The sequence below is a fragment of the Labrus bergylta genome, chromosome 10, assembly GCF_963930695.1.
Source record: "Labrus bergylta chromosome 10, fLabBer1.1, whole genome shotgun sequence".
Taxonomy (NCBI): Eukaryota; Metazoa; Chordata; class Actinopteri; order Labriformes; family Labridae; genus Labrus; species Labrus bergylta.
The window spans coordinates 8554155-8574769 of record NC_089204.1 but is presented as its reverse complement, the minus strand read 5'-3'; the positions used below and the strand labels follow the sequence as shown (position 1 = coordinate 8574769).

Genomic DNA, 20615 nt, shown 5'->3' with positions numbered 1-20615 from the left:
TGCTGGTGGAAGTTAGCTACTGTACGTCATTGTTTACAACGTTGAGGCTTGATTTTCCTCCGGGTGGATATCTCCCCCCCCCCCCCAAACTCCACGTAAATCTTAATTTCAAATACAGCCAGCTGTTGTTTTAAATTTACTTCAGTGCAATAAACAGATAGCATGAGCGACATCAACGTGTCATTATGACTATCTGAAGCTGAGCTCATGAGGTCATCATGCAGAGAAACAAACACAGCAGTCGTTACGGTAACCAGGAATGATTGTAATCTAAAATACTGAGATATCAGAACGTTTGAAATCAACATCAGAGACAGTTTGACTCCTCGCCATCAGTCCAACACATCATCTTCAGCTAGTCGTGTCCAAATATGACGTCATGAGTCTGGCGTCTCCTCGTGTAGCGTCTCCTTGTGTGGCGTCTCCTCGTCTGAAGCTCAGGCCAGATTGAAGCCCTGGTTGTGATCTATGGCGTGTAAAAGTTTCTCTCTCAGAGTTTGAGCGCTCGTGTACTTTGGCAGGTCAAGCAGGTTGAAGCAGGTGTGAGCGACAGGTAAGTACTGCTGCCCTCCACCTGTGGGCTGGATCACAAGCTTCAGGCTCTTCATGCCCAGGATGGGAATGCGGTCACTTCCTGTGAGAAACACTGAGACACACACACTCTTCATTTCACTGAATCAACATGTCTGATAAAGAGACACTGGTGACATCACTTACACAGAAACTGTTTCTTCTTCTCTAAAGGAAGGTCATGGAAGACGTCCCAGAAGAGTCTGATGGTGGGATGGTCGGCCCAGTACTCGCCTTTGTACTCCGTGCTCTGAGGAGGGACACACGGGGACACACACACCATTTGAATTCAGGAGAGAGAAACAGACAGGTCACAGTTTACCATGAGAGAGGTGTAGAGAGGAGACCTTTTGGAGCTCCGTCCAGTCGTAGTTGGTGTTTCCGATCACCATGGCCTGCAGTTCATTTGGATGGAAAAGTTCAAGAACTTTCCCGCCGCAGACTTTATGGAAACCGGCGTAGAAACATTCAAACAGCGGAGCAACCGAAGTGTTGAACATGTAGTCGATGTACGCATCAACAAAGTCTTGCCTGCAGGAGGGAAACCGGAGAGTATAAACACAAAATAATATATTTAATAATCATATATGTAATAATATATTTAATAATATATTTAATGACAGACAGCAGCTGCCGGGCTCTGAACACAAAGTCAGACTCAATGAGATTAAAGATATTAAATGTTTTCATTCACAGGTTGAGCCAAGCTGTTCTACACTTTATGCTAAGCTAAGCTAACCTGTCAAAGCTACACAAAGTTGTTCTGCTGATTGGACAGAAAGAAAAAGTTCAGATGTGACCTGTTGGATTTATTCACGTTGATGTTTTCACCGTTTGGAACGAGTTCCAACACCTCGGTGGCTCCGTAGTTATCTTCTGTGATCTGCAGAAACACCGTTCATGTTTGAGTATCGAGACTCTCAGTTCATTCATCATGATGACTTTTAGTATTTAGGTTGACTTCATGCTGCTGAACCATTCTTACGGTGAAGTTCAGGCAGAAGGTCTCCTCCAGGTCGTCCTCTGGGTAGTCCAACAGCTGCTGCAGACTCCTGGTTCAAAAGAAGACAGTTTAAAATCTCCTCTTTTTATTAACCCCTTGTGTGTTCATTCATCTGTATCGTCTTCATCTCTGAATAAAACACTCCTCCTCTGACCTTCCCACGGCGGGCTGCAACTCTTTCAGGTCATCCAGTGTGGGCTTCTTCTTCAGCAGCTTCTTGTAAAGGGCCACCGGAAAGTTCAGCTCCACGATAGTGAAATTATAGATGGCCAGACCGCAGATGACCCCAATCAGATGAAAGAGGTCGATGTCCTCAAACGTCTGCAGGAGAAGATCGAGAGACACAAATACTGAACAAGCAACCGTGTTAAAAAGATCCCAGCTGCTTTGTGTGACTGTTCACATTAAAGACGCATCAAAACCAAAATATCACTATCAGAATTTATACCATTCAAACCAACTGCACAGGATCCAGGAAAGTGAGCCCAGTCTGGATCCAGTTTGAGTTCAGAGTGAGTCAGCTTCAAAGATTAAATATAATTAATTTCAAAGAAAGATGATTTTGTCAGTACCTTGTTTGAAAACCAGATGAGCCTTGAGTCGTCATGGTAACGAAACATTCCATATTTAGGATCCAGCAGCTCCTTCATGATCAGCAGAAAAAACTCTTTCCTCACCCCACCTGCATCGACCGCCTCCTCCCCCACAAATATCACCTGCCATCATCAGATTAAATGATCAGGTAAAAATCAGGTATAAATCAGGTAAAGATCAGGTGATGATCAGGTATAAATCAGGTATAAATCAGGTAAAGATCAGATGATGATCATGTATAAATCAGGTAAAGATCAGGTGATGATCATGTATAAATCAGGTAAAGATCAGATGATGATCATGTATAAATCAGGTAAAGATCAGGTGATGGTCATGTATAAATCAGGTATAAATCAGGTAAAGATCAGGTGATGGTCATGTATAAATCAGGTAAAGATCAGGTGATGGTCAGGTATAAATCAGGTATAAATCAGGTAAAGATCAGGTGATGGTCATGTATAAATTAAGTAAAGATCAGGTGATGGTCATGTATAAATCAGGTATAAATCAGGTAAAGATCAGGTGATGGTCATGTATAAATCAGGTAAAGATCAGGTGATGGTCAGGTATAAATCAAGTAAAGATCAGGTGATGGTCATGTATAAATCAGGTAAAGATCAGGTGATGGTCATGTATAAATCAGGTATAAATCAGGTAAAGATCAGGTGATAGTCAGGTATAAATCAGGTAAAGATCAGGTGATGGTCATGTATAAATCAGGTATAAATCAGGTAAAGATCAGGTGATAGTCATGTATAAATCAGGTAAAGATCAGGTGATGGTCATGTATAAATCAGGTATAAATCAGGTAAAGATCAGGTGATAGTCAGGTATAAATCAGGTATAAATCAGGTAAAGATCAGGTGATGGTCAGGTATAAAGAGAATCTCTTTGAGAGGGTCACTTAATCCTTTTAGAATCTCTCAAACATTCCCATCATAAGATCGACTGTATATTAAAGAGGGTTGTACCTTCAGTGGTTTTTTGTAGTCCACGTTCTTGGACTTCCTGAGGACCTCCATGGTGTCTCCCACAATGTCCTCCCGCCGGACGATCAGGATGAGACACGGATTCACCGACTCGACGGCTGGCATGAACATGGAGCTGAAGTTCTGCATCTGAGCCTGATCCACCGCCATCTTTAAATACAATGTTATTTAATATAATGATAAGAAATGCTGGAATGATTGGATGATTCAAGAGTCTGAATCACCTGCATTTGGATGACTGCATCCGTCTGCAGCAGCGTCGTCTTGGCCTGAGCATCAAACACAAACGGAAACCTGCACAGAGTCACCCCGCCGTCCTGATCCTGAGACAGAAGTAAACGATCCAGAGAGATTGATCAATCATTTACTTACACACGAATAAACCACAAAAGAAGAAGTTGAAGAGCAGACGCACCATGGGATACATTTGTCTCTGAATCCACCTGACGTAGTCGTTTCTGATGTCCATCAGCTCGTCCAACTCGTGGATGTAAAATTTATCGTACTGGATGATGTGCGCCTCTCGCTCGTTCACCTGCAGCCACAGGAAACTGATGTTTACATAACGCTTCATGTGACATCTTTCTTTTTGATGTGTCATGTTTCAGATGTTTGTATGAATGTTTTCAGTTTTTACAGAGTGCAGAATCTGGAGCAGGCGCAGCGACGTGTCGAGGAAACAGGTGAAGATTCTCTGCTCTGCTGAAGGAATCCCGACTCTGTGCATCTGCAGCAGATAAACCACCACCTCCTTATACAACGCCACGAGGCGCTGGAAGACGGGGGGCTCCAACGTGGACCACCAGTGACCTGTGCTCAGAGACGACACAAAACAAGAGATGAAGAAATTACGTTTGAGAGACGATAAAAATAGCAAAAAGGAAAAGAACAAGCCGCTCTTCGTACCGAGCACCTTTAGCGGAGCGTCTTTCAGGCACAGCAGCGATTTGGCGAAGGGGATGGTGATGGTGACATAATTTTTACGGTCGCTGAAGAGAGGACATTCAGGCAGCGTGAGGAAAAGTCTCAGAGCTTCGATGTCTGGAGGAGAAGTGCTCAGTCTGGGAATCAGGTTCTTCTCCAGACTGGCAGCTATCTGACACAGGAACACAAACATGTTTATTTGAAGGGACTGCAGCATGATGTCATGAAACATCAGATTCTCCAAAAATGTGACGTCTACCTGCTGAGTGATCTCTGGGTGCTCAGGTGTTATCAATCTGTGAAACAGGAGGCGAGCTGTGTTCATGTCCACACCGGAACACTTCCTGCTGGTACTGAAGTGATCGGGATGACTGTGAAGAAAACATAAAGGTTACATACAGCTAGCACGTCTCTTTGGACACTGATAGATGTTGTGTTTGATCTCTACTGATTATTTGACAGCATCCTGTGTTTGCTGCTTCATTTTAAAGATCCTCTATGAGAATGAAGACAGCAGTAAAGAGCCCTGCTTCACGTGCACTAACTGTCCACTGCAGGAACTTCTGACAGTAATGATCTGATTATCTGACAGCCAGCTGTGTTTGCTGCTTTGCATCATTATGAAGACAACAAAGCGTTATTTTCTCCAGGCTCCGCCTCTCTCTCTCTCTCTCTGTGTGCAGAAACTCTGAGGACAGAATCTTTTATTTTACCTGAATGATAAAAAAGATCCGTTCAGACAGCTAGCCGACGAGAACACGAGGTCGATCTGACTGAAAATAAAATGACAACAATCAGAATGACATCTGTCAACAACCTTCAAATATGAATGACCAATCATCAGTTTACTTTGCAACTTCTGCAGGAAGTCGGCCCGATGACACGTTCAGCCATCTTTGAATTATTTCTTCATTCAAGCAGCAAATGTTCCCGTTTGGATTTTTCATCGTCACGTCTTCAAAGTTCTGAATTCAAAATAGAAAAAAACAAGAAATTATTGTTTATATTATGAATATGTTTATTATTTATATAATTAAAGTGGTTAACTTACGTTGCCTTGGCGATAATGAGCGAAGCTTTGATCTCCTCCAGCGTAAATCTTTGTCACGCAGAACCCCGACCCCGAGTCTGTAAACAAATCAAAACTGTAAATAAATAGAAACTGTAAATAAATAAACACTGTAAACAAATCAAAACTGTAAATAAATCAAAACTGTAAACAAATAAAAACTGTAAATAAATCAAAACTGTAAATAAATCAAAACTGTAAATAAATCAAAACTAAATGAATCAAAACTGTAAATAAATAAAAACTGAAAAACCAATAAAAACTAAATAAAAACCGTAAATAAATCAAAACTGTAAATAAATCGAAACTGTAAATAAATCAAAACTGAAAAACAAATAAAAACTGTAAATAAAAACTGTAAATAAATCAAAACTGTAAATGAATCAAAACTGTAAATGAATCAAAACTGTAAATAAATAAATTCCGGATTTGAAACATTTTGTTTAACTCTTATGAATGAACCCTAACCAACTGAGGAGGATCATAGATAGAATCAGTATAGATAGATATAGAATCAGTAGACAGACATAGAATCAGTAGATAGAAATAGAATCAGAAGATAGATATAGAATCAGTAGATAGATATAAAATCAGTATAGATAGATATAGAATCAGTATGGATAGATATAGAATCAGTAGATAGACATAGAATCAGAAGCTAGACATAGAATCAGTATGGATAGATATAGAATCAGTATAGATAGACATAGAATCAGTATGGATAGATATAGAATCAGTAGATAAACAGAATCAGTATAGATAGACATAGAATCAGTAGATATATATATAGAATCAGTAGATAGACATAGAATCAGTAGATAGATATATAGAGAATGAGTATGGATAGATATAGAATCAGTATAGATAGACATGTAATCAGTATGGATAGATATAGAATCAGTATAGATAGACATAGAATCAGTATGGATAGATATAGAATCAGTAGATAGACATAGAATCAGTAGATAGATATAGAATCAGTATAGATATATAGAGAATCAGTATGGATATATAGAGAATCAGTATGGATAGATATAAAATCAGTATAGATAGACATATAATCAGTATGGATAGATATAGAATCCGTTCAGATGGATATAGAATCGATGCACATCTCACCTGATTCCATAAAAGCAGATGAGGACACCCAGGGTCCTTTGACGGGGGCGGGGCTTTTTCTGTTGCTGGTAGAGCGAGTGCCAAGCTGCCCATTCCCCCCGAGTCCAAACGAGTCCATCTTCCCCAAAGACGGCGTGAACGACAAGGTGTGCTGCCTTCAAGTACAAAGATATAAAGTCAGAGTAATCTCACCTGGTGGCTCTGATTATTATTAATCTAACCTTTGACCTTTGATCTAGGTGCGATCAGAGGTCAGGATCATCTCTACCTTCCACATGAAATCTGTGTGACCATGTTTCCCATCAGCTCAAACACCTTCCTGGGGTTGATCTCATGGTTGGTGGAGTTATGTCCGAGCTGCCCGTATCCTCCCGCTCCGAATGTAAACACGCCTCCTTCCTGTGAACGAGTAGCACATGTTAGCCTGTTAGTATTATTTTTAATTGTTGTTAATTTGTCTTTATTAGATCTGACAGGTGAAGAGAGACAGGAAGTCACTCAATCATTAATGAATGTCATCCAATCAGAGAAAGAGGTAAAAACTTAACTTAGTGAGCGCCGCTGTGTGATCCTCACCACATGAGATGTAGATTACTCTCTGAGAGCGGAGCGACTTCAACAGAATCGGAAAACACCGATCTGAAAGAAAAAGACCAAACACATCAAATATATGAAATATTATGTGGCCCCTTTCCGCATGTCATTCCCCACTCTCTCTCCCTGGTTTCCAACTCTATCCACTGTCCTGTCTCTGCATTAAAAGGCACAAAAGCCCAAAAATAAATCTTTAAAAAAAAAATATATATATATATATGAAATATTATAAATAAATATCTGCTTCAAAACTCACTCTGATTTAAAATGATAATATCTATTTTAGAGTGGTCAAAGGTTAAGCACTCACCGTTTGTATCGTTGAGTCCGAGCTGACCAAACTTGTTGCGCCCCCACCCGAACACGGCCCCCGACAGAGTGAGGGCGAAGCTGTGAGCACCCCCTGCTGATATCTGAGCGAAAGGAACGCCGTGCAGAGACTGAATGACCTGAGGCGTCGAAATACTTTGACCATTTAACCCCAAACCGAGCTGCCCGAACCGGTTCTGACCCCATGAGAACACCTGACCCCCTGCAGACACACAAGAGATGAACCAATGGATCAGCGATGAACGAGTGACTCATACGAGTCATTTTTGAATGAGTGAATGATGCATGAACGAGTGAATGATGTATGAACGAGTGAATGACACATGAACGAGTGAATGACACATGAACGAGTGAATGACACATGAACGAGTGAATGACGCTTGAACGAGTGAATGACGCATGAACGAGTGAATGACACTTGAACGAGTGAATCATCTATGAACAAGTGAATGAAGCATTAACGTGTGAATTATGCATGAACGAGTGAATGATGTATGAACGAATGAATGATGTATGAATGAGTGAATCATCTATGAACGAGTGAATCATGCATGAATGAGTGAATGATGTATGAACGAGCTAATGATGTATGAACGAGTGAATCATGCGTGAACGAGTAAATCATGCATGAACGAGTGAATGATGTATGAACGAGTGAATCATGCATGAACGAGTGAATGATGTATTAACGAGTGAATCATCCAAGAACGAGTGAATGATACATGAACCAGTGAATGATACATGAACCAGTGAATAATGCATGAACCAGTGAATGATGCATGAACCAGTGAATGATGCATGAACGAGTGAATGATACATGAACCAGTGAATGATACATGAACCAGTGAATGATACATGAATGAGTAAAAGAATGAAAGGGTTACCTACCTCTCGACAGAGCCAGAGAGTGCCAGAACCCGCAGGCTACCTGAACGATCTGGACGTCTGACAGACTCCTTATGTTCCTAATGTTTCACAGAGACAGGTGAGGTGATGACATCATCATCACATTTAAATATTGAGATCATAAATCATTTCAGTAAACTCACCGAGGCACGCGAACACATTCATCAAAGTTATTCAGGCCCACCTGTCCATCTGAGCCCGAACCCCACGAGAACACCTGACCTTTGTCGTTCACAGCGAGCGTGTGCGACTGTCCGCACGCCAACACCGTGATGATTTGAGCGTCCAGAGCCACCACCTGTTCTGAGAAAGACAAAGGTACACCTTTACATGATGAAGATCTTAGTGCACACCTGCTCTGAAGACTAAGGTACACCTGCTCTGAGGACTAAGGTACACCTGCTCTGAGGACTAAGGTACACCTTTACATGATGATGATGAAGATGATCCGAGTCACAGTTCATAAAATGACTCACCCGGTTTCTTTCTGGTCTTGTCGTGTCCCAGCTGTCCCAAGTCGTTGCAGCCGCAGGTGTAAACTGTCCCATCCTCCAATAGGAAGGCTGTGTGTCTGTGGCCGCACCCAACATCACGCACGTACTTTCCGTGGAAGAATTCACACCTTCGAGGCTCGACGACGATCTCCTCATCGATGCCCCCCAAGCCGAGCTGACCATACGAAGCGTTTCCCCAACACAGCATGTTAGCGTCCTGCTAACTATTGACAGAAGGGTTAAGGTTAGGGTTAGGTAAATCAGAAGGATTGACGTTTGTAGATGATAGTTAAGGGAGTGACGACACCTGTCCAGGTAAATCAGAAGGATTGACGTTTGTAGATGATAGTTAAGGGAGTGACGACACCTGTCCAGGTAAATCAGAAGGATTGACGTTTGTAGATGATAGTTAAGGGAGTGACGACACCTGTCCAGGTAAATCAGAAGGATTGACGTTTGTAGATGATAGTTAAGGGAGTGACGACACCTGTCCAGGTAAATCAGAAGGATTGACGTTTGGAGATGATAGTTAAGGGAGTGATGACACCTGTCCAGGTAAATCAGAAGGATTGACGTTTGTAGATGATAGTTAAGGGAGTGACGACACCTGTCCAGGTAAATCAGAAGGATTGACGTTTGTAGATGATAGTTAAGGGAGTGACGACACCTGTCCAGGTAAATCAGAAGGATTGACGTTTGTAGATGATAGTTAAGGGAGTGACGACACCTGTCCAGGTAAATCAGAAGGATTGACGTTTGTAGATGATAGTTAAGGGAGTGACGACACCTGCCCAGGTAAATCAGAAGGATTGACGTTTGTAGATGATAGTTAAGGGAGTGACGACACCTGTCCAGGTAAATCAGAAGGATTGACGTTTGTAGATGATAGTTAAGGGAGTGACGACACCTGTCCAGGTAAATCAGAAGGACTGACGTTTGTAGATGATAGTTAAGGGAGTGACGACACCTGTCCAGGTAAATCAGAAGGATTGACGTTTGTAGATGATAGTTAAGGGAGTGACGACACCTGTCCAGGTAAATCAGAAGGATTGACGTTTGTAGATGATAGTTAAGGGAGTGACGACACCTGTCCAGGTAAATCAGAAGGATTGACGTTTGTAGATGATAGTTAAGGGAGTGACGACACCTGTCCAGGTAAATCAGAAGGATTAAATGTTGGACACATGCCTTATCTAATGGTTATGTTAGCGAGCTAAAAATGAAGCTACCAGATTGAACAGTTAGCATGCTCACATTGAGAAGAAGCTAACAGGTAATATGAAGGAGAACAGAGCGCAGCTGTGAGTGTAAATGTCGTCGTATCTTGTTTAATCTTCTTTATTGGTGTTTAATATGATGTAGTGCACAGCTAACTCTGAACTTCATGAAGCGTTGCTCTTTAAACAAGTTATAAACGTGTCGTTAAGGTCTTATAATGAATCTTACCGAGCAGCTGTCCTCAGTTTATCTGTTCAGAAGGTTTAAAAACAACAAACCAGCTCGTTCTTTCATTATTTTATCTCCAAATTCAACCGGCAGCTACTTAGAAAGACTCAGCCCCTCCATACTGTCAACAACAGGAAGTTAGCGTCACTACACTCTTTACTTCCGCTCTGTCCTTTAGAAATAAAGTTTCTTCGTGTAAGTGTACCGCCTGTGTTTCCAGGAAACGGATTAAGAAAGCTCCTTCTGTCACCAACACTTAAACTAAAGTATGACTCACGTGATCAGGTTACTTTTAAACGTTTATGTGTATGCTGTAGAGCTAAATCGTAACTGTGCTGACCTTTAATTTGAACATGAATTGATGTAACCGGAAGTATAACCGTTTTTTAAGGCTTAATTTAAAACTTTACGTAAGAGTGAAGAAACGCCGAGACTCATCGACAAGGTTCTAGATGGGGTGCCACCGCGCATGCGCAGCTGTTACATTTGTGCCCTGAAGATTTACCTCACATTGAAGAATACTTAAACCATAACTAACTAGAACTATAATTAAAGGACCAATCAGTGAGATGTGTAGTGAGTGAGATGATAAAGTGACCTTACTATATGATCAGACATTAAGGAAACATGCTGTTGAAGTGTTGGCTTCTCTGACAACTATGCAGCAGCCAGTATGTCCTCCTTCTAACTTTAGATTCTGCTCCTGAACGCTCTGGATCTGTTTGGACCAGAGAAGGTAGACGGTTTTAAGGCCCCACAGTGGAGGTGCCTTAAGGGGGGGGAAAGTTAGGAAGACTGTAAGGGACTGACAGGGGTCCTCAAAAATATTAGAACATGAATTATTTGCATTCATATTAATTAATAAACGTAGGCTATAATCCGTGTGATTATACAAATAACTGCTTCATTGTATTTTCTTGATTTTTGGCAACAAAAAAAAAAAAAAGTGACTCTAGAGAGGAGGGGGGGAGGGGGAGACAGCTCTCTACAATGTTTAGAATGTAGACTGTAGTACCCATTTTAAACACTAGGGGTCAGAGTTACACACTGCTCCTTTAACCATAACTAACTAACTTTATTAGTAGGGTTAGTTATGGTTAGTAATGGAAAGGTACGGTTGGTGAGGCTGTGGCTCAGTGGTAGAGTCGGTCAACTCATAATCGGAAGGTCGAGGATTCGATCACCAGCTCCTGCAGCAACTTGTCCGATGTGTCTTTCGGCAAGACACTTAACCCTGAATTGCTCCCACTGCTTTGTTGGCAGCGTATGAATGTGTATGAATGGATGAGTTAATAAGGATAACTATAGTTGTAAGTTCTGGTTTCTTTTTTAACTCGGTGTAACTGTGAACTGTACCAGAGGACATCAGACATTACAGTTTAGTTTTCAATCATATCTGTGTAAAGTTGAATATAATCTTTACATGATTACATTTGAAACACGTTCATGATAAAGTCATAAACACTGAATACTTTGATATGTTGACGCTTCTCTCTGCTGACGTTTGTCAAATGAGTTATCTGTCCTGTTGACGGTCTTTGATGAAATGTGGTGTTTCCTGTTCTGCTGGTTCTTCTCGCCCTTTGTCCTCATGACTCACCTGTCCTGTTTTTTACCTGATAGTTTCTTACCTGTTAGTTCCCTGTGCAGACAGACTGAACCCTTCTTTCACTAACTCATCAGAGCTGGAGGGACAGAAACAGAGACACACACATGTTGCACCTGATGGGAGTGAGTACCATGCTACGGCACATTTTTCACTTCCTGTGAGAATTTGTTTGTTTAATTTGGGTATTTTATTTTGACACTCAGATTATCGTCGGCCTCCTCTTCATCATCATGTGTTTTTCAAAAGGACTCAAAGAGGTGAGTCGACACTATATTTCTTCTGTGTGTTTAAAGATTTGAATCCTCCTTAAAGGCAAAGAAACTAACTGTTTCTCTGATGATTTCTTCAAAGGGAAATAAAACTCTAAGATCACCGCTCACAGAATCATCTGCCAACAAGAAGGTGAGTCAAAAATCTGGTTTAATGTTGTTCACTGCTGGCTGTAAAACAAATATAGTACTTGTTATATTTATTATATAAAAACAGTAGGAAGTGAAATGTTGTTCAAAGGTCCAATCAGTAAGATGTGTAGAGAGTGAAATGATAAAGTGACCTTACTATATGATCAGACATTAAGGAAACATACTATGTTGAAGTGCTGGCTTCTCTGACTGGCTCAACACTGAAGCTTCAGTGTCCACCACATGGCAACCTGTGTGAGCATCAACTCTAGAGAGGATGGGGGGGAACAGCTCTTTACAATGTTTAGAATTTAGACTGCAGTACCCATTTTAAACACTAGGTGTCAGAGTTACATACTGCTCCTTAAAAGATAAAACAGTAAATGTTAAATGATGACATTTCTATGTGGTCTTCTTTTGAAGGATCTGAGTGAGGAAGATGTTCAGTTGTTGGCTCGGATCCTCTCGGTCGGTTTGGTCGACGCTGATCCTAATTATCTCCAACACCTGAAAGGTTACAGAGACCTGCGAGGAGGAGGATGGTTGAATTAAACAAACGAAGATTAACACAAGAACAAGATGACAGAATGGATGGAGACGAATGCACTTTATTGAGTTTAAAAATAACCTGACTGTTTGAGATTTGATGTTTCTCAATGTTTACATGTTTTTAAATGTTTGATGTGTTCACACAATGCTGTTAATATTAAAAAGACTATAAAACATTTTCACCGTTTGAGTATAAATTAGCCCTTCACACACTGACTAGCAGAGGCTAGTATGGCTAATAGTAACAGTTGTAGAATAAGGCTATCTATACTTTAGCTAAGAGCTAACAGTTGATTACAGGGTAAGGGGTTTAAACTCTTTGTTTTTGAGTTTTGGATGACATTTCTTCAGTTGTTCTTCAGAAGATTTCTCAGGAGACTCTCCGTCAGAGGTAATGGATCTTTACTGAAACAGGTGAGGTGGTGGATCTGAAACAGGTGAGGTAGTGGATCTTTACTGAAACAGGTGAGGTAGTGGATCTGAAGCAGGTGAGGTAGTGGATCTGAAACAGGTGAGGTGGTGGAAGGTGTTAAATGTTGGTAATTTTGGTTTTTAGGGGTTTGTTCTTAGAAATGAATGATTTGATATTTTATAAGCTTTTAAAGAAAAAAGAAACCACGTCATGAAGCACAAGTCACAGACACTCAGGTTAGACGACATCACTCTTCTCTGGATTTAACGGCACGTCTCTGACTCCACACAAGGACGTTCAGTTTGTCTCCGAGCTCGTAAAGAAACGCCACCACAGACATGTTGAAGAAGAAGAAGAAGACCAGACCAGCTGAGCTGAGACGTCCAAGGAGGGGGTAGACCCAAAGCCCGACCGACACGTACACCCAAACAATCCTGCAGGGCGAGTTCAGAGAGAGAGAGAGAGAGAGAGAGAGAGAGAGAGAGAGAGAGAGAGAGAGAGAGAGACACACTGTCAGTGTGTGTGTGTGTGTGTGTGTGTGTGTGTCAGGCCACAGCACAGTTTGCACTCGTTAAGGTTCATCACAGATTAAACCTGCTCACACATCATGTGTTCCCTGTCAGTCTGATAATTGAACTGTTTCTTTTTATACCTGGAAATTTACAGAGTAAGCTTCACTTCATCTTTTTGTTATTCTTTAAATAAATATATAGTTTAAAATGGGGTTAGGGTTAACATTTTATAATAAATAACAATGTTAGCATGCTATAATAAATAACAATGTTAGCATGCTATAATAAATAATAATGTTAGCATTATATAATAAATAACAATGTTAGCATGCTATAATAAATAACAATGTTAGCAAGCTATGATATATAACAATGTTAGCATTATATAATAAATAACAATGTTAGCATGCTATAATAAATAACAATGTTAGCAAGCTATGATATATAACAATGTTAGCATTATATAATAAATAACAATGTTAGCATGCTATAATAAATAACAATGTTAGCATGCTATAATAAATAACAATGTTAGCAAGCTATGATATATAACAATGTTAGCATGCTATAATAAATAACAATGTTAGCAAGCTATGATATATAACAATGTTAGCATGCTATAATAAATAACAATGTTAGCATGCTATAATAAATAACAATGTTAGCCTGCTATAATAAATAACAATGTTAGCATTATATAATAAATAACAATGTTAGCATGCTATAATAAATAACAATGTTAGCATGCTATAATAAATAACAATGTTAGCATTATATAATAAATAACAATGTTAGCATGCTATAATAAATAACAATGTTAGCAAGCTATGATATATAACAATGTTAGCATGCTATAATAAATAACAATGTTAGCAAGCTATAATATATAACAATGTTAGCATGCTACAATAAATAACAATGTTAGCATGCTATAATAAATAACAATGTTAGCAAGCTATAATAAATAACAATGTTAGCAAGCTATAATATATAACAATGTTAGCATGCTAAAATAAAAACAATATAAGTATTTTATAATTAATAACAATGTTAGCATGCTATAATAAATAACAATGTTAGCATGTTAAAATAAATAACAATGTTAGCATGCTATAATAAATAACAATGTTAGCATGCTATAATAAATAACAATGTTAGCATAATAAGATAAATAACAATGTTAGCATGCTATAATAAATAACAATGTTAGCATAATAAGATAAATAACAATGTTAGCATGCTATAATAAATAGCAATGTTAGCATGCTATAATAAATAACAATGTTAGCATAATAAGATAAATAACAATGTTAGCATGCTATAATAAATAACAATGTTAGCATAATAAGATAAATAACAATGTTAGCATGCTATAATAAATAACAATGTTAGCATGTTAAAATAAAAACAATATAAGTATTTTATAATAAATAACAATGTTAGCATGCTATAATAAATAACAATGTTAGCATGTTAAAATAAAAACAAAATAAGTATTTTATAATAAATAACAATGTTAGCATGCTATAATAAATATCAATGTTAGCATTATATAATAAATAACAATGTTAGCATGCTATAATAAATATCAATGTTAGCATTATATAATAAATAACAATGTTAGCATGCTATAATAAATATCAATGTTAGCATTATATAATAAATAACAATGTTAGCATGTTAAAATAAAAACAAAATAAGTATTTTATAATAAATAACAATGTTAGCATGCTATAATAAATATCAATGTTAGCATTATATAATATATAACAATGTTAGCATGCTATAATAAATAGCAATGTTAGCATGCCATAATAAATAACAATGTTAGCATGCTACAATAAATAACAATGTTAGCATGCTATAATAAATAACGATGTTAGCATGTTAAAATAAAAACAAAATAAGTATTTTATAATAAATAACAATGTTAGCATGCTATAATAAATATCAATGTTAGCATTATATAATAAATAACAATGTTAGCATGTTAAAATAAAAACAAAATAAGTATTTTATAATAAATAACAATGTTAGCATGCTATAATAAATATCAATGTTAGCATTATATAATATATAACAATGTTAGCATGCTATAATAAATAACAATGTTAGCATGTTAAAATAAATAACAATTTTAGCATAATAAAATAAATAACAATGTTAGCATGCTATAATAAATAACAATGTTAGCATGCTATAATAAATAACAATGTTAGCATGCTAAAATAAATATCAATGTTAGCATGCTATAAAAAATAACAATGTTAGCATGCTATAATAAATAACAATGTTAGCATGCTATAATATATAACAATGTTAGCATGTTATAATAACTGTTAGCATGCTATAATAAATAACAATGTTAGCATGCTATGATAACTGTTAGCATGCTATTGTTAAGCATGGTTCTCCTATTTGGTCCTGATGACGTTATATTTGAACTGAACACTCACCAGAATAAATAAGCCACGCCCACAGCTGCTAACGCCGTCAGTGCGAGTTTCCTCGGTGGGTAGACGTGAGGCTGCAGCAGAACTTCTCCGAGTAACACAGGAAGTACAAACGTGTGCTGAGAACACAGAGTGATGTCATCAATGTTTGATTATATAATAATAAATATGAATTATTATGTTGTTGTGAGATAGAGACCATGGCGTGGTTCATCCAGGGGGGGAAGAAGGCGTCGATGGTCGCTGGGTAGACTAACTCTCTGTCGAAAGCAAAGATGGTCCAGAAGAGAAGGACGACAAACTAACAAACAAACAAACAAACAAACAACAGACAAACAAACAAACAGACAAACATACAAACAAACAAACAGACAGACAGACAGACAGACAGACAGACAAACAAACAGACATACAGACAAAAGACAAAAAAACAGACATACAGACAAAAGACAAAAGACAAACATACAAACAAACAAACAGACAAACAAACAGACAAAAGACAAACAAACAAACAGACATACAGACATACAAACAGACAAAAGACAAACAAACAAACAGACATACAAACAAACAAACAAACAAACAAACAAACAAACAGAAAATAAAACAATCAGGTCATGTAATATATCTCTGATGTTGCGATTAAAGTTTGTAAACGTTTTTCTCACCGAGCCGACAGGAAACACGAAGACGGAGAAGAGGAGATCTTTGAGCGAGGTCAAAAAAACGAAGGACTTCTGAACACGTTGGAAATCAACAAGAGTGGCGAGCAGGAAGAAAGACATCTGTAACAACTGAGACAAATAAATAAATAAATAATGACAGTGAGAAAAGGGGAAAACGTCTCCCTAACATTCTATAGGTGAAAAGAAGAGCTGTGAGCACGCAGACAAACAGCTGAACACGTTGACCTGATCAAACCTCCTAATAATATAATAATAATAATATAATGATAATAATAATAATAATAATAATGATAATAACAATATAATGTAATAATGTAATAATAATAATATAATAGTATAATAATATAATAATAATAATATAATACTATAATAATAATAATAATGTAATACTATAATAATATAATAATAATAATATACTAGTATAATAATGTAATAATAATAGTAATAATATAATAATAATAATAATAATAATATTCTAATATAATAATAATAATAATAATAATAATAATAATAACAATATAATGTAATGATAATAATATAATAGTATAATAATATAATAATAATAATAATATAATACTATAATAATAATAATAATAATGTAATACTATAATAATAATAATAGTAATATGATAATATTATAATAATAATAATAATAATAATAATAATAATAATAATTATATAATAATATAATAATAATTATATAATAATATAATAGTACAATAATATTATAATAATAATATAATAGTATAATAATATAATAATAATAATATAATAGTATAATAATATAATAATAATAATAATAATAATAATAATAATAATAATAATATAATAATAATAATAGAATAGTATAATAGAATGATAGTATGATATACTGATGTGGATCCAGTCTAACGTGGATCCAGTCTAAGATGTGGTCCTGGTCAAAGATGTGGATCCAGTCTAATAAGGGGTTAGGGTCTTACCAGATTTAGAAAGGTTAGGTATTTCCAGGGTCCCCCGTAGAAAAAGATTCCTGGAGGTAACTCTTCTCCGTCCTTTGCCGCCAGACTCTTGACCACAAAGGCGTACCAGGTAAGCATGGTGACGTGAAACAGCTTCCTCAGTCTTAAAGTCATCGTTAAGTTACTATGACGTCAACTTTAAATGTTTCCACCAAACAGCTGGAGGTCCGACCCACCAGAGGGTCTCTCTCCGACTCTCTCAGAGTCTTTAACCCTTTCAGGGACTTCAGGGTCTCTCTTCAGGGTCTCTCTTCAGGGTCTCTCTTCAGGGTCTTTGTTCAGAGTATCTCTTCAGAGTCTCTTTTCAGAGTCTCTCTTCAGGGTCTCTCTTCAGGGTCTTTCTTCAGATTTTCTCTTCAAGGTATCTCTTCAGAGTCTCTCTTCAGGGTCTCTCTTCAGGGTCTTTCTTCAGATTTTCTCTTCAGGGTCTCTCTTTAGAGTCTCTCTTCAGGGTCTCTCTTCAGGGTCTCTCTTCAGGGTCTTTCTTCAGGGTCTTTCTTCAGGGTCTTTCTTCAGATTTTCTCTTCAGGGTCTCTCTTCAGAGTCTCTCTTCAGGGTCTCTCTTCAGAGTCTCTCTTCAGGCCCTCAAGAGTCCGAAGTCTAGAGCTGCTTTTTCAGGCCGTGTTGGGTCTTAGTCTAAGAGATTAGTGACGTGCAGACAAGAGGCCTACTGTTTGAAATGACCACGTTCACGACTTTCACAACCAACACGCTGAAGCATGAGACCCTCGCTCAGATTATCACACGAGGATCAAAAAGAGACAGAGAGAGAGAGAATGACAGAGAGAGAGAGAGAGAGACAGAGACAGAGACAGAGGCAGAGAGAGAAAGAGATAGAGAATGACAGAGACACAGAGAGAGAGACAGAGACAGAGACAGAGACAGAGACAGAGACAGAGACAGAGACAGAGAGACAGAGACAGAGACACAGAGAGAGAGACAGGGAGAGTTTAGTCTCTAGGTCCCTTCTCACTCCCCCCCTGTTAAGACGGAGAGCGACAGGTACAGTATTGACCTCTGCTATAGTTTCTTGCATTTTCAGTTAGACAGGAAAAGACACTGACCACTAGATTTAAACTTGATATAAATTGGTAGTTGTCTTGTTCCTCTTGTAAACATATTTGATGGAGGATAAGAGTCATTCACAATAAGGTGTGTAGCTGACAGTAAGTGTGTCACCTGTCTACCTGTGTGAGAGGGGCGCTTCTCAGTGTGCGACCCAAAAGCAGTCCGTCCGGCTTTACATCTCATCTGTTTTTGTCCATGTTTTGTGTGTGCTGAGTTTGTTACGTCTGAGACTCTGTAAAAAACTGTGTTTGTGTGTCACATTTTGTGTTACTTTCCTTTAATTCTGTGTTTTATTGGTGCTTAGAGTTCATTGGTCCTGGAGCAATCCATCATAGCAGTCTCCAATTATATTGTGTTGAGCATTAGATCCTCCTTCTTTTATAATTGCTTCCCAGTCAAATGGTTCTTTCTAGCCTTTCTCCTGGAACAAGTTAGAAGCATAGACTGGTGTCAAGTTTCCAGAGTGGTATTATTTGCATCATTGTGGTTCCTTTGTGTGTGTTTCCCTAACAACAAAGTAGGTTTTCTCTATTGGTTTGAAATCAGTTCATTTCTGTTTGATAGTTTGAGTTTGAAGTTTACCCTGCTCAAAGTATTGGATTTGCAGAATGGAAATAGCCACTGATATCCAATGTTATTGCAATATAATCCATGTATTCATAGTCAAACTGTGAAATGTTGAGGTATTTGTTGGATGTAGCCGGATTATCTTGCTGCTCTACTTGTAGACCATGTGTATTGTCGTAGTATACGTGTAACTGTGATAGTGCAGTGAATGCTGCGTGTTCAGCCAGCAGAGGGCGCAGTTGTTAATTACCTTTTGACATATAATGACCTGCTAAGCTTCTATGCTATCCAGCTGTTAGCTTGTTGTGTTTTAGTGTTTCTGCCTCTGATGTATAGATAATGTTGTGTCTAAGAATTTGAAGTAACCTTATTGTTTAAGACGTGAATTTAATTCCTCTTTATGTTCTGCTTTTTGTAGAACACACACACACACACACACACACACACACACACACACACACACACACACACACACACAAACACACACACACACACACACACACACACACACACACACACACAAACACACACACACACACACACACAGCTGCAAGAGTTTCTGCAATAAGATTTGAAAGTACCTGCCTCCTGGGTCCTGACAGAGATAGTCTGATTCTTCAAATCCTCTACAGACTCAGTTTGTGGACTATTTGCTCACTTGCTCAGTTTTTTGCACTTTTATCCATGACAGCGCTTGCACTGGCTTTTCTCTGTCACCAGGTGGAAGGCCACCATGGCGGCTCCAGGAGTCGCGACACTCTCAGCCGTGAGCTTCTTCTTTCACTGCGGTACTCCACTAAAGGAGATGAAACATGGTTTACTGAAACATGGCTCAGTGAACAGGACCGGGATCAGGACCTCGTTATCAGTGGGTTTGGCAGCTTCGGCTGGACCGGTCACTGGAGAGGCGATGTGTGTCTTTACATCTATCAGAGGAACTGTTACACTGTTGTGATTCCACTAAAGCTAGTACTCACTCCGTCCTTACGACTTGCCTCGTTAATTTCAACAACTTTTCTTAAAGCTTGTTTACATTCATCGCCAGCTGCACAGCTGATCGCTGATGATTCACACAGACTGGATTCTATCTGCCCGGATGCCCTGAAGTAAAAAACCACGATTGATCTGTGTTCGGGTTCTGTGTGCAGCGCATATAAATCCATGCCTTCTCTTGGTGCGTCATACCATGACAAACCCTCCTTCAGATGAGTGTGAAGAGAAGGAGGTCGGAGGTCAGCATCTCATCTCTCCAGCCACTGACTGCCATTGTCTTTACAATGCTTGTGTAGATATCAATGAACTTTGTGACACTGTCTCCT

General features: G+C 38.3%; 2 protein-coding genes and 1 long non-coding RNA gene across 4 annotated transcripts; 1 reads left to right on the top strand and 2 right to left on the bottom strand.

The window, feature by feature from the left end:
• Positions 1 to 244: 244 nt before the first annotated feature.
• On the bottom strand, positions 245 to 10185 carry herc4 (HECT and RLD domain containing E3 ubiquitin protein ligase 4). Its single transcript, XM_065959492.1, has 24 exons — positions 10039 to 10185; positions 8575 to 8816; positions 8242 to 8401; positions 8081 to 8157; positions 7173 to 7394; positions 6812 to 6907; positions 6537 to 6663; positions 6269 to 6423; positions 5132 to 5208; positions 4930 to 5045; positions 4794 to 4853; positions 4340 to 4451; positions 4063 to 4252; positions 3794 to 3966; positions 3572 to 3691; positions 3381 to 3479; positions 3139 to 3306; positions 2146 to 2289; positions 1728 to 1894; positions 1556 to 1622; positions 1371 to 1453; positions 918 to 1101; positions 718 to 820; positions 245 to 646 (listed from the first exon to the last, which is right to left on the bottom strand). Exons 2-24 carry the CDS (start codon positions 8798 to 8800, stop codon positions 438 to 440), a joined length of 3135 nt encoding a protein of 1044 aa, XP_065815564.1. The 5' UTR covers positions 8801 to 8816; positions 10039 to 10185; the 3' UTR covers positions 245 to 437.
• LOC109977437 (uncharacterized) lies at positions 9732 to 12773 on the top strand. 2 transcript variants are annotated; one of them, XR_010667036.1, is made up of 5 exons: positions 9732 to 9747; positions 11677 to 11769; positions 11851 to 11904; positions 11999 to 12049; positions 12472 to 12773. It is a non-coding gene; the product is annotated as an uncharacterized lncRNA (long non-coding RNA). The 2 variants fall into 2 exon arrangements; XR_002277401.3 differs by lacking the exon at positions 9732 to 9747 and having other exon boundaries at positions 11620 to 11769.
• On the bottom strand, positions 12771 to 18476 carry LOC109987207 (androgen-dependent TFPI-regulating protein). Its single transcript, XM_029278127.2, has 5 exons — positions 17623 to 18476; positions 16643 to 16768; positions 16174 to 16275; positions 15978 to 16093; positions 12771 to 13443 (listed from the first exon to the last, which is right to left on the bottom strand). Exons 1-5 carry the CDS (start codon positions 17773 to 17775, stop codon positions 13257 to 13259), a joined length of 684 nt encoding a protein of 227 aa, XP_029133960.2. The 5' UTR covers positions 17776 to 18476; the 3' UTR covers positions 12771 to 13256.
• Positions 18477 to 20615: the final 2139 nt, after the last annotated feature.

Bases quoted from the DNA above. Each gene is read 5' to 3' on its own strand.
- LOC109987207 (XM_029278127.2), bottom strand. From the start codon at position 17,775: ATGACTTTAAGACTGAGGAAGCTGTTTCACGTCACCATGCTTACCTGG. The intron at 16,276-16,642 runs GTGAGAAAAACG...TTTGTTTGTTAG, and splicing joins TCGTGTTTCCTGTCGGCTCG to TTTGTCGTCCTTCTCTTCTG. The intron at 16,094-16,173 runs GTCTCTATCTCA...CTGTGTTCTCAG, and splicing joins CCTGGATGAACCACGCCATG to CACACGTTTGTACTTCCTGT.
- herc4 (XM_065959492.1), bottom strand. From the start codon at position 8,800: ATGCTGTGTTGGGGAAACGCTTCGTATGGTCAGCTCGGCTTGGGGGGC. The intron at 3,967-4,062 runs GTACGAAGAGCG...CTCTGAGCACAG, and splicing joins CGCTCCGCTAAAGGTGCTCG to GTCACTGGTGGTCCACGTTG. The intron at 1,454-1,555 runs GTAAGAATGGTT...GTGTTTCTGCAG, and splicing joins CCTTCTGCCTGAACTTCACC to ATCACAGAAGATAACTACGG.